Source organism: Archocentrus centrarchus, chromosome 13 (genome assembly GCF_007364275.1).
Source record: "Archocentrus centrarchus isolate MPI-CPG fArcCen1 chromosome 13, fArcCen1, whole genome shotgun sequence".
NCBI classification, from domain to species: domain Eukaryota; kingdom Metazoa; phylum Chordata; class Actinopteri; order Cichliformes; family Cichlidae; genus Archocentrus; species Archocentrus centrarchus.
The window spans coordinates 21,963,422-21,977,262 of NC_044358.1; the positions used below are offsets into that span (position 1 = coordinate 21,963,422).

The 13,841-nt window shown below is 38.8% G+C and overlaps 2 protein-coding genes across 2 annotated transcripts; both read right to left on the bottom strand.

Annotated features, from left to right (window-relative positions):
- Positions 1-861: 861 nt before the first annotated feature.
- Positions 862-5,011, bottom strand: LOC115790441 (extracellular calcium-sensing receptor-like). Its single transcript, XM_030744258.1, has 9 exons — positions 4,806-5,011; positions 4,238-4,532; positions 4,006-4,092; positions 3,479-3,748; positions 3,049-3,255; positions 2,650-2,925; positions 2,065-2,292; positions 1,859-1,982; positions 862-1,772 (listed from the first exon to the last, which is right to left on the bottom strand). Exons 1-9 carry the CDS (start codon positions 4,913-4,915, stop codon positions 862-864), a joined length of 2,508 nt encoding a protein of 835 aa, XP_030600118.1. The 5' UTR covers positions 4,916-5,011.
- A 4,631-nt stretch (positions 5,012-9,642) lies between these two features.
- On the bottom strand, positions 9,643-13,620 carry LOC115790443 (extracellular calcium-sensing receptor-like). The gene is given in 17 exon segments (XM_030744259.1): positions 9,643-9,836; positions 9,839-9,914; positions 9,916-9,984; positions 9,986-10,023; positions 10,026-10,062; positions 10,064-10,233; positions 10,236-10,312; positions 10,314-10,542; positions 10,626-10,658; positions 10,661-10,748; positions 10,835-11,062; positions 11,385-11,660; positions 11,753-11,959; positions 12,135-12,404; positions 12,599-12,685; positions 12,838-13,132; positions 13,385-13,620. Coding segments are annotated over 17 exon segments (2,610 nt in total).
- Between the last annotated feature and the right edge of the window lie 221 nt (positions 13,621-13,841).

Consider the following 13,841-nt stretch of genomic DNA (forward strand, 5'->3'; position numbering starts at 1 on the left):
GCCTCTTCTCCTGCCCATTCCACAGACTGCCTGTTCACAGGAATCTGTAATTTTATCACAAAACTATTGTAGTGAGTGGAGTTCTGCAGCCATATGTGTATAATAGTGCAGAGGTCTGATGTGTTTTCAAAGTGTTTCTTTAATTTATGGAGAAGTGTACAAATATGTTTGCACTGTGTTATTACTGCTGCTTAGCTTGTTCAGTCTTTCATTCTGAATTATGCTTTCATAGAAAGAAAAATATGTATCACTTACTAATGATCTAAAAAGGTTGCTCAAAAATAATAAAACATGCCTGTATTTCAGGCTCATTTATGGTCACAAGTAGCATTTGTATTGGTTCTATATGTATTCTTTTAACAATCTTGCATATATATATGGCTGAATGCTTGTTTTGAAAACTGTATCATACATTTTGTAATATTTTGATACATGAAAATGTGTTCTTGGTTATGGAATGTGGAAACAGCATAAACACTAGCCACTATGTTTCTCAGTACACATCAGTTCCAAAAAGGCCAAATATACACGGATATGCATTAACAGTACTGGATCAATCCATATTCAATGGTTAATTTATTTAGAGGCTGTACTTTATAGTTAAAAACAAAAATAACAGTTCACTGTGAAGTCTTAAAGTCAATACTAGTATTTGAAAGGTATGTCCTTCATATTTTAACTGCATCTTGGAAAAAGAAAAAAAAAAAGCTCAGAAATGCAGAATAAATATCTGGGTTTATATGTTCTCATACCATAACACCAGTGTTTTTTTTGTTTTTTTTTTATTTCAATAAAATTGTTTACATTTCATTTTATATTTATATATTTTTCTGCATGTAGTTTTCTGCTGTAAATGTTTTTTTACGATTCAATGCCACGACCCATAATAACTTTCTTTGTGTTCATCTCTGGTCTCAACAGGATTATGTAACATTTGGGTCCAAACAGTGTGACCAGAAGGCCAAAACTTGAGGCCAGGATGGCAAATACCTCCACTGCATCTGCATAGTTTCCTGGTGAGCTGATATATGCAGGGACAAAGGCCACCCACACAGCACAAAAGATCAGCATGCTGAATGTGATGAGCTTGGCCTCATTAAAACTATCAGGAAGATTCCTTGCCAGGAATGCAATTAGAAAACTGAGGAAAGCCAGCAAACCAATATAACCCAATAAGACTGCAAAACCAACAGTGGACCCAACTGCACACTCATAAACTATCTTATCATTGTGATATTGGGTGTTTTTATGCGGAACTGGAGAGGATGAGACAAGCCAGGTAGTGCAGATGGCTGCCTGAATAGATGTAAGAAACAGAACTGTTCCTCTCTGCTGCGTAGCACCAAGCCACTTCAGACTGGCTCCCCCTCCTGGCTTGGAGGCTTTGAACACAGCCAGAACAACCATGGTTTTTACCAGGATGTATGAGACACAAAGCACAAAACTGATCCCAAATGCTGCATGCCTGAGTTGGCATGTCCACAGGCGGGGTCGTCCAATGAACAGCAGTGAACACAGGAAACACAACTTAAGTGAGAGCAATAGCTGGAAACTAAGTTCTGAATTGTTGGCACGTATTATAGGTGTTCTGCGATGGTAGATAAAGATCCCAAGAACAACAGCACATATAAATGTGCCCAGCAATGAGGTTGCTGTCAAACAAATACCCAGAGGCTCATGGTAGGAGAGGAACTCTGTCTTCTTAGGTACACAGTGGTCACGCTGGGGGTTTGACCAAAAATCCTCTGGACAACTGGTGCACTCCAAGGAGTCTGAAACAAGGGGGAAATCTGTGACTTGGATACTATATTTAATATAAATAAAATTAAATATGGCATGCTGAAAGATAAACACTTACTGCTTTCATTAGTGATTTTTCCCTCAGAACAAGGAATGCAGTCAAAACAGCATTTGGGTTCCCCCTTCTTTTCAACCATGCGGGTACCAGGAGGACAACTCTCACTGCATAGTGATCGAGGTGGCTATAGGACAAAACTACATATTACCTGCTACAATGACATTGTACATCTTACAAAAGGTAAAATCTCAAAAACCATATATAACCTTCTTGGATTGAAAGTTCCAGAAGATTTTGTCTTCATCAAGAATGAGTTCTTCACCTTTGAAAGCTGACCTCTTAACCTCACCCACACTCTGAACTTTAGTGCTTCCATCAGGGAGCCACAACCAGTTCATCACATCATAAATTGGCAGTACATCACCATTCTCATCAAATGAAACTTGATCACCAAATGGAGTGGTGAAGTTCACCCTTTCTAAGTAATAAATGAGCTGTTAAAAAGGGATTTATAAGAAAGAAATTACATTTATTGCAAGAATAACAATTACTTTTCACAGTGCCAACTGTACATATTATATAATCAAATATAATATTACACATATTATACCTGAATATAAAATGTAATTAAATTTAAACAAGGAACATCTCTAATAATATTCTATACATATACAGTTTAATGACAACTCTGATTCTTTTTCTCTGGAGTACAAAAAATGCTTTGAGCCCACTCTGTTGTTTTCATGGGTGATCTCATGGCATTTTATTTAATCCTACAGGCTAAATTCTGTTCTGAAAGTAATTTTAAAGCAAACGATTAAGTCATATTGGAGTGTATATTGATATCACACCTGCCATGGCTCCAGTGTTTGCAAAGTGGCACAGCTGTTCCCACTAAAAGGCCCTCTTCCTGGCTTGCACCGCAGCATGTCATCCAGGGAATATGCCAGAGCATACACAGCTTTGTACACATTGTACTCAGGCCGGAGGTTAGAAATGTCCAAGTACTCAGTGTTCACATTTTCTAGATCTTCCTGTCCAGTGCATAGTGCACCGCCACCTTCCACCCAGCCTGCTGGAGCAGGTGCAAATCTGCACTGAAATGTGATTTCCCAAAACTGATTTACCTGAAATATATTGAAAACTGTTTGTTAGAAACAACAACAATAGTACAATAAATATAATAAATACTACGACAACAAAGGGTGTATAATTTCTGCAAGTACACTCATTTAACATTAAATTCTCACCATGCTATTTCGATAGCTACTGATGTGATGTAGGTCAGGACGTATTTGTAACAGGAATTCTCTGAGCCCTGGTATTTCACCCTGACGGATGGCGATGCCCAGTGTACCACCCAGGTATGGCATAAGCTGAGGTGTTTGGAGCACATCAACTGCTGTCCAGGCTTCACTGGCCATCCACTGCAGACCTGTTACATTCTGCCTCACTACCTGTACATTGTATTTCAACAAATGTAAAAAGTGATATTGTAACTAGCAACTACTTTAGTGATATTGTCATGCACTGCTATACTGCAAACTTTTCAATTTGTAATAACATTCTACATGATTATTTTTCTGTAGCCATTCACAGAGAGACAAAATACATGTTTTACAAAGTATAGTGATCCAAATCTCTATAACTAGTAATAATCAATTTGTCTTAAAGCCAAACCTCTTCCATAAGGGTTATCATGTGACTTGCATGTGCAAAGGCAATGACAACTCGAGCTGTGGATTTTTTCATCACATTCACAATCCTTCTGAATTCATCAGTGTTTTTTTCCCAGGGTAAAACCTCAACATAAGCCAGGCAGCCTTCACCTGACAGACTCAGCTCAGATTGTAATGATCTGGCTGTGTGGAGTCCATAATCATCATCACTGATGAGCAGACCTGCCCAAGTCCAGCTGAAATGTTTTAGAATCTGAATCATAGCACGTACCTAAGTGAAAACAGACTTAAGGGTAAGGACTTGAAAATCCTTCACTGAATTATCTGTTCCTCAGCTTTTACAGCACACCACATCACTATCATTGCACTATAGCTTTGTTCTCTGAGACCACACAGCAATTAAATAGTATAAAAACTCACAATATTGCATTTGGTAATATTTTCATATTAAGAATTTGATTGTAAAATATGATTTTCTTCCTCATAAAACACTTTAGCATTTCCATTTTAATTTTACTATATTTTCACCTGGAAAGCATCACTTGGGATCGTCCTGAAGAATGATGGATACTTTTGACGGTCACTCAGGCAGGAACATGTGGCAAAATAACTGACCTGTAAAAAATACTGACTGAATATTATACAAATATTCAAAGCCTTTCCTCTCTGTTTTAACCTTTTCAGGTTGACTGCAGTGTATTTTTACACTATATTTGCAATTAAAATCATGCATGGAGACTAAGATTAAACAAAAACTTACCATAGGTACTCTGTACAAACCTAAGACAGTGGAGATAGCAATAGAACGTGTAGAGGAAGAATCACCCACAATTGCTAGGACTGGAGGATTTCCGACACATGTATTATTTAATATAATTTGCTCCTCTTGACCACTTGCTAATGACAATGCTGCACGGAATCCAATTCCGAGGGTGACACAGTTATCATATACAGTGTATCCCAGAGTCACATTAGGTAGTAGGTTGGAGTTTCTGTTGATCTCATCAATAGCAAAGGCCATGATTTGTATGAGCTTAAATCCTAGAACATGAAATCTGACAAAAAAAAAGGTGTTCTACTGAAAAACACTTGGAAAACATGTTAAGTTACTAATGATAAAAACAATTAAGGAACCTGAACACCAACAATTAAAGGGATATTCTAATGAAAAAATAACAAAGAAGATGTTTTATTCAAGATACATGCATTTTTTTCCTGAATGGTATTTACGCACCAACTGTATTACTTTAGATCTAAATAAATATTTATATTGGCATTGATTTCACGCATTTTTTTTTTTTGTCATTTTTTTCCTATTGTATACTTACCCTTGGCATGTAGGTTGTTGTGGTTCTGAGGTAAAAGAAAGGTCAGGAACACTTGAAAAAAGGTGGACACCAAACAGTCCACCCAGAATGACATCTCCACTCTTGTGCATCCCATTTAAATGAAATTGCCCCTGTAAATGACAGGAGGAGGGAAACAAAGAAGAGAATATAGCAGAAGAAAAGTATGAATACAGCAAAATGAGCACGTGCAAATTTATTTGGAAAAATGACATGACAGCTTTGTGATTTTCTGAGCCTACTCATTAGGTTTTATTTCTTTGCCATTCCCTTTTATTGGCATGTTGTGTTGCTTATTCTTGCACACCACCCATTAGGGCAGAAGAAGGAACAGAGCATCCAGCCATTTTCTTCTGCTTTAATTAGTTATCAAGAAGAACTCAGTTTTTTGCATTTTGTTAATTTGATATTTTATATCTTTCAACCCATATAAAGGAAGAATAAATATTCTTGTAGTTAATCCAACACAGAAGATGGAAAAAATCTGAGTTCAAATCTCACTGAATCTGAATCTAAATTTAATATATTATCAGAATATTTGACTTTTTTCATGATTTTTTTAATCTACTTGAATGCCACCCACTTTAGTCTTCAGTGTGCATGTGTTAAAGTATCTGTTTCCATTTTCCCTGTTGGGAAAATTTTTTTTTTCTTCCAGCTTTGTATTTTCTTTTTAAAAGTTGAGTACATTCAATTCAGTTCATTTAAATTGAGTTTTATTTATACATCACCAAATCATAATAACAGTCATCTCAAGGCACTCAACTCAACAATCTAATGACCCCCTTTGAGCAAGCACTTGGTGACAGTGGGAACGAAAAACTCCCTTCTAGCAGGAAGAAACTTAAGGCATACTGAGGCTCAGGGAGGGGGAGCCATCTGTTTCAGCCGACTGGCGTTGAGTGGAGGAAGACAGGACAAAAGACATGCTGTGTCTTTTGTATAATGCAGAGTGTGTATAAGCACATCGAGTGTGAGGGGAGGTGAGTAAAGAAGAAATATTCAGAAAGGACAAAATACATGTTGTGGAAGAGAGCCAGAGATTTATGATAACTGTTTTATTATTTTATTATTAATCCCCAGCACCTCAGGCCTATTGCAGTGTAACTAAGTGAGGGCTCAGAGTCACCTGATCCAGGCCTAACTATAAGCTTGATCAAAAAAGAAAGTTTTTAAGCTTAATCTTAACAGTACAGAGGGTGTCTGTCACCTGAATTCAAACTGGGAGTTGGTTCCACAGAAGAGGGGCCTGAAAGCTTAAGACTCAACCTCTAATTCTACTTTTAAATACACTAGGAACTACACATAAGCCTGCAGTCTGAGAGGAACATGCTCCTTTGGGGTGATAGGGTTACGATGAGGTCTTTAAGATGGGGCCTGATTGTTCAAGATCTATCAAGATCTTGAATAATCAGATCTCCTTTGGGGTGATAGGGTTACGATGAGGTATTTAAGATGGGGCCTGATTATTCAAGATCTATCAAGATCAAGATCCTATTCAAGATCTTAATTACAAACTACTAAATAAGCCATTTGTAATATATAAATAAAAATTACTTGGAATACAGAATTGTTGAGCATCAGTGGAATAATATTGAATACAAGTAGTCAGCAATTGCGATGAGTGTTACAAGAAGTGCCGCAAATATGTTATTATGCTGTTATACCACAACATGTTCAACTACCCCAACACTGCTCATCCACTCTAATGCTAAACACTGGTGTACCACAAGGCTGCATGATGAGTCCTCTACTCCCTCTCACCCATGACTGCAGACCTGAACATGATTCCAACACCATCATTAAGTTTGCAGACAACACCACGGTGATTGGCCTCATCAGGAACAACGATGAGTCGTTCTACAGGGAGTTGGTGAATCGTCTTGTCGCGTGGCGCAACAACAACAATCTGCTCCTTAACACTCAGAAAACCACAGAGCTCATCGTGGACTTCAGGAGGAATGTGGACACACACACACCCATCCAGATCAGTGGTGCGTCAGTGGAGCATGTGTCCAGCTTCATATTCCTGGGGATCCACATCTCACAGGACCTCACCTGGACAACCAACTGCTCCAGCCTGGTCAAGAAGGCTCACCAGTGCCTGTTCTTCCTGAGGACTCTGAAGAAAAACCACTTCTCTTCAGACATCCGGAGAACTTCTACCGCTGCACCATTGAAAGCATCCTAACCAGCTATATTATAGTCTGGTACGGGAACAGCTCTGTCTTAGATTGGAAAAGCGTTGCAGAAAGTGATGAAAACCACTGAGGGCATCGCAGGTGCCTCGCTTCCCACCATCAGTGACATCTTCAGGAAGTGTTGTTCAGGAAAGCATCAAATATCACAAAAGATTCCTTCCGCCCAGCAAAAGGACTTTTCACTCCCTGCCTTCCAGAAGGCACTACAGGAGCCTCCGGAAATAAACCACCAGGTTCAGGAACAGCTTATTCCCCACAGTTGTCTCCCTGTTGAACTCTGCCCCCCAACACCACCACCCTTCACACACACATACACAAGCATACATGCCCCCATCTCCCACCCTCCACCATCTCACTCATGCATGCACTCACTAACCCCCCCAGACTGAGTATTTATTGTACTTATTGCGCTACTGTACACTTTTACTGCACTGCTGCTCATGTACATACTCTGCACTTCTCAACCCTCTCGGACTAAGTATCTTATTGCACTACTGTGTATGTGTATAAAACTATAACTTCTGTACATATACTGGTCCTGTTATCATATTCTGTTTTTTTTTATCACCACTCAAGCACTTCTGGTTAGATGCAATCTGCATTTCATTGCACTGTACTTGTGACACATGCAATGACAATAACTTTAATCTAATCTAATCTAATCTAATCTAATCTAATCTAATCTAATATTATGTGGCAGTATCCCAAGAGCACAAATGAGGCATTAAAGTGAGGTCTACTAGTCTATACATCGAACCTGACTACAGTGTGAAAACAACCAAACACTGTCACCAGTGGAACGGTAAGCAAACCAGTTGGATTAAACCACCACAGCTTCCAGAACATGTCTGAACATGCATGCATGAATAAAGCCAAGATATCCCCAGCTAGCATGTCCATCCGCTGAACCTTTTAAACTATTCAACACACACAGGACGCAGTAGGCAAAGCAGAAAAACATAGCTTTATTGCTGGATGCACATCAGGTACAGCTCAGCTGGAGCTAATAATTGCAACAAGTAAGAATACACTGGGAACTCAAAAAACAAACACAATAGATAAGTGAGACCACGTGACGAACAGGAGGACACGGGCACTATATACACACAACGTAATCAGGGAGATACAACCAGGGAAAACGATGAAGAAAGACAAGGGAAGCAAAACGGAATTCCAAACAAAGGAAGTAGACTGGAAAGAGAAATGCTGACTTGACACAGGGAAGCACTGAGGGACTACAACACCTAACAGGTAACTAGAAATAAGAGGACAGAACACCCACGGAGGACTCAAACTACAGCACAAGGAACAGAGACCAGGACTAAATACACTTAACAGGAGAATAAACCAGAAACAATAAAACACCAAACAGAGTCAGGAACACGGGAAGCCTGATAACTGAAACAAAATATTAAATGCAAAGTGAACAACAGCCAAGAACAGAGCTCAGATAACTAAGAAGCCTGAGGATTTAAACAAAGAAACAGACACCAGAAAAGGGCACAAAATTCAAAACTGCAAAAACACAATAAATTAGGAATCAAATAGTAACCTGTAACAATAGAAAACTGAAAGTCCAAAAACCGAAAAACGCTGGGCCATAAACCCCAGGACCATGACAATAAGAGCCAAGCAAAATGTATATTAACTAGAAACACACTGAAGACAGTGACACAGGCTGACAGATTGTAGTTTTTTTTTTCTTTTCCTTTTTATAGAGAGATCTAGTGACATGATAAAGACTCCACTCTCTGTCTGCATCAGCCAGTGATAGCTAACTACAAAACCATGTGGAATTAGTTAACAACAATACAATTACTCATGGAAACATATCTTTGGCCTCTTGCCATTTTTTCCCTTTAATGCTCAGTTTTCCTGTTCTCTGCCCCTGAGGGATAGGTAGTTTTTGTGACATTTTGGTTTGTAGCCTCACACACAAATGACATGTGGAGCGCTGTCAGAACGCATGTCTACCCAAACTACAGAAAGTACGCTGACACATGAAGTCAGTCAGCAAGTAGCTTACCCATCTTGGAGTGTTGTAATAGGTTCTCTTTCATTTAGGACATTGGCATGTATTAAAAAAAAAAAAAAAAAAACAATAATAAAAAACTTAGGTGAGCTTTGGGGCCCCCTGGTGGTCATGGGGCCCTGTGCAGTCGTATATGTTGCCTAAGCTTCAGGCCGGCCCTGACTAAAAGCAGAATAGCTAACCATGTTTATATAATCATGATGCTAGCAGAATGATTTTTTAAAATATTTTTTACATTTATTATTATATCTGTTTATCTGCATGTGATTTTCAACTGTATATGGAACATTTTATTAAAACAGTTTCTATGCGATGGCAATCATGCACTAAATTCAAAGGCATAAGAACTTCTGCTCTCGACATTATTTGTTGAAATGTAATTTTGTTTACTCTGCAACACCTCCAGGTGCTGCAACCATCTTTTGATGTCCATTCCTTTCTTTTCCTTTTGCAACTATTTATTTCTTGATTTTTTATGTATATTGTATATTATGCACCTCAAACTTGAGTTCAAGCACAATCTTAATTTCGTTGTAATCTGTGGATGACAATGACAATAAAGCTTATCTTATCTTATCTTTATGATTCAGAGGACATGACCCATTATAGCTTTTTTCGTGTTCAATTCTGGTCTCAACAGGATTATGTAACATTTGGGTCCAAACAGTGTGACCAGAAGGCCAAAACTTGAGGCCAGGATGGCAAATACCTCCACTGCATCTGCATAGTTTCCTGGTGAGCTGATATAAACAGGAACAAAGGCCACCCACACAGCACAGAGATCAGCATGCTGAATGTGATGAGCTTGGCCTCATTAAAACTATCAGGTAGATTTCTTGCCAGGAATGCAATTAGAAAAACTGAGGAAAGCCAGCAAACCAATATAACCCAATAAGACTGCAAAACCAACAGTGGACCCAACTGCACACATCATAAACTATCTTATCATTGTGATATTGGGTATTTTATGTGGAACTGGAGAGGAAGAGACAAGCCAGGTAGTGCAGGATGGATGCCTGAATAGATGTAAGAACCAGAACTGTTCCTCTCTGCTGCATAGCACCAAACCATTTCAGACTGGCTCCCCCTCCTGGCTTGGAGGCTTTGAACACAGCCAGAACAACCATGGTTTTTACCAGGATGCATGAGACACAAAGCACAAAGCTGATCCCAATACTGCATGCCTGAGTTGGCATGTCCACAGCGGGGTCGTCGATGACAGCAGTGAACACAGGAAACACAACTTAGTGAGAACATAGCTGGAAACTAAGTTCTGAATTATTGGCACGTATTATAGGTGTTCTGTGATGGTAGATAAAGACCCCAAGAACAACAGCACATATAAATGTGCCCAGCAATGAGGTTGCTGTCAAACAGATACCCAGGGGCTCATGGTAGGAGAGGAATTCTGTACTCTTAGGAACACATTGGTCACGCTGGGGGTTTGACCAAAAATCCTCGGGACAACTGGTGCACTCCAAGGAGTCTGACAGAAAGGGGAAGATGATGAAATGCATACTATATTTAATATTAATTAAATAAAGATGCCATGTTGAAACAATTACTTACTACTCTCATTGGTGATTTTTCCTTCAGAACAGGGATGCAGTCAAAACAGCATTTGGGTTCCCCTTTTCTCCTCACCATGTGGGTACCAGGAGGACAACTCTCACTGCATAGTGATCGAGGTGGCTATTGGATAAAATTAACTATTATCTACTAGAATTACATGTACTGTACATATTACAAAAGATAAAGTCTGAAAAACCATATATAACCTTTTTGGATTCAAAGTTCCAAAAGATTTTGTTTTCATCAAGAATGAGTTCTTCACTTTTGAAAGCTGACCTCTTAACCTCACCCACATTCTGAACTTTAGTGTTTCCATCAGGGAGCCACAACCAGTTCATCACATCATAAATTGGTAGTACATCACCATTCTCATCAAATGACACTTGATCACCAAATGGAGTGGTGAAGTTCACCCTTTCCAAGTAATAAACAAGCTGTTAAAAATGTATGTAAAAAATGTATTACTTTTAACAGTGCAAACAGTGGCACTATATTCTTTGATCAAATATAATATTATACGTATATACCTGAATATATAAATTCATTCAATGTAAACAAGGTATATCACTAACAAAGCTCTATAAGCATACAGGGTAATGATCTCTCTGCCATAAATACATTAACTTCTACTTTTGCCCCGGAGTACAGCAAATCCATCCAGCTTGGTCACGGTTAATCTCAGGGCTAAATTATGTTCTGAAAGTATTTTCAAAGCAAACAGTTAAGTCATAAATGGAATGTATATTGAGATCACACCTGCCATGGTTCAAGTGTTTGCAAAGTGCCACAGCTGTGATCACTGAAAGGCCCTCTTCCTGGCTTGCACCGCAGCATGTCATGAAGGGAATATGCCAGCGCATACACAGCTTTGTACACATTGTACTCAGGCCTGAGGTTGGAAATGTCCAGGAACTCACTGTTCACATTTTCTAGATTTTCCTGTCCAGTGCATAGTGCACCTCCACCTTCCACCCAGCCTGCTGGAGCTGGTGGAAATCTGCACTGAAATGCAAATTCCCAAAACTGATTTACCTGAAATATATTTAATGATTTATTTTTTGTCAAATAATTACAATATAGTATATAATTCTTGCAACTGCTATAGTAAAAGCTTAGACTCTCACTATGCTATCTCCATAGCTAGTGCTGTGATGTAGGTCAGGACGTATTTGTAACAGGAATTCCCTGAGCCCTGGTATTTCTCCTCGACGAATGGCAATGCCCAGTGTACCACCCAGGTATGGCATAAGCTGATGGGTTTGGAGCACAGCAGCTTCTGTCCACGCTTCACTGGCCATCCATTGTAGACCTGTTACATTCTGCCTCACTACCTGTGCATTGTATTATAGCAACTACTTTAGTGACATTATAATGCCACTAGTTGCACATCTTGCAAAATAATTCTACATGGTCAGTGCCCATTTACACAAGCATGCAAACACATTTTACATAGTACAGTGATCCAGATCATTGTAAGTAATAAATATCAAAGTTTTAAAGTCAAACCTCTTCCATAAGGTTTATCATGTGACTTGCATGTGCAAAGACAATCACGACTCGAGCTGTAGATTTTCTCATCACATCCACAATCCTTCTGAGTTCATCTGTGTCTTTGTTCCAGGGCAAAACCTCAAAGTAAGCAAGGCAACCTTCACCTAACACACTCAGCTCAGATTGTAAAGATCTGGCTGCGTGAAGTCCGTAATCATCATCACTGACGAGCAGACCTGCCCAAGTCCAGCTGAAATGTTTTAGTATCTGAATCATAGCACGTACCTAAGTGAACACAGATTAAAAGATAAGTGCACAGACGTAAGTGTATATTTCACTGGAGTATTAGTTCATCAGCTTTTACAGCATACCACATTTTTTTATGATCTTTACAACATCATGTCTTCTGTTGCAAAACAGGTATTTTATTCTTGAAAATACTTAGGTTTTTCATTTAAATTGTAGTGACAGATTTTCACCTGGAAAGCATCACTTGGGATCGTCCTGAAGAATGATGGATACTTTTGGCGGTCGCTCAGGCAGGAACACGTGGCAAAATAACTCACCTGTGAAAAGTACAGCCTGTGTATTTTAAAAATATTCAAAGCCTTTACTGCCTCCTTCAAATTTTTCAGGTTGGGGGCATTGTTATTGTCATTAAATTTACATTTAAATTAATATAATTTAAAAAAACTGGATGGTTAAGCAGAAAACTTACCATAGGTACTCTGTACAAACCTAAAACGCTGGAGATTGCAATAGAATGGGAAGAGGGAGAATCACCCACAATTCCTAGGACTGGAGGATTTCCAACACATGTATCACCTAATATAATTTGCTCCTCTTGACCACTGGCTAATGACAATGCTGCACGGAATCCAATTCCAAGGTTAATGCAGTTATCATATAGAGTGTATCCCAGTGTCACATTAGGTAGCAGGTTGGAGTTTCTGTTGATCTCATCAATAGCAAAAGCCATGGTTTGTGCGAGCCTAAATCCTAGGACATAAAAACTAACAACAAAAAGGTCTATTATAAATACAACAGGATATTTGGAAAACCTGTTTCAAAACTACTAATGAAGGAAACGGAATAACTATTAAAGGGACATGAAAAAGTAACAAAGATGCATCATTCCTGATACATGCATTTTTTTCTGAATGTAATTAATGAATAAAATGTCATTAAATTAGATGTAGAATACATATTTCTTTGGCACTGATTTGACTGAGTTTATTTTTTCCTTTTTGCTCTGGCATAGTTACCCATGGCAAGAAGGCTGTTGTGGTTCTGAGGTAAAAGACAGGTCAGGAACACTTGAAAAAAGGTGTACTGGAAACAATCCACCCAAGACGACATCTCCACTCTTGTGCATTCCATTTTGATGAAATTGTCCCTGTAACTGACAGGAGGAGGAAAACAATGAAGACGATAAGGCAGAAGAAAAGTAGGAATACAGCAAAATAAGCAAGTGCAAAGTTGTTTGTAAAAATGACCACATGGTAGCTTTGTGATTTTCTGAGCCTAGTCAGTCCCTTTTATAAACTTGCTGTGTTGATCAATCTTACATACCACCTATCAGGGAAAAAAAGGAGCAGGGGCAGGGCCTAAAATACATTTCATCCGAGACTGGTAATGCACACCGAGTGAGTTAGTTATCAACAAGAACTCATTTTTTTGTGTTTTTTTAATCATATATGTTTTTCTTCTGATAAAAAGGGA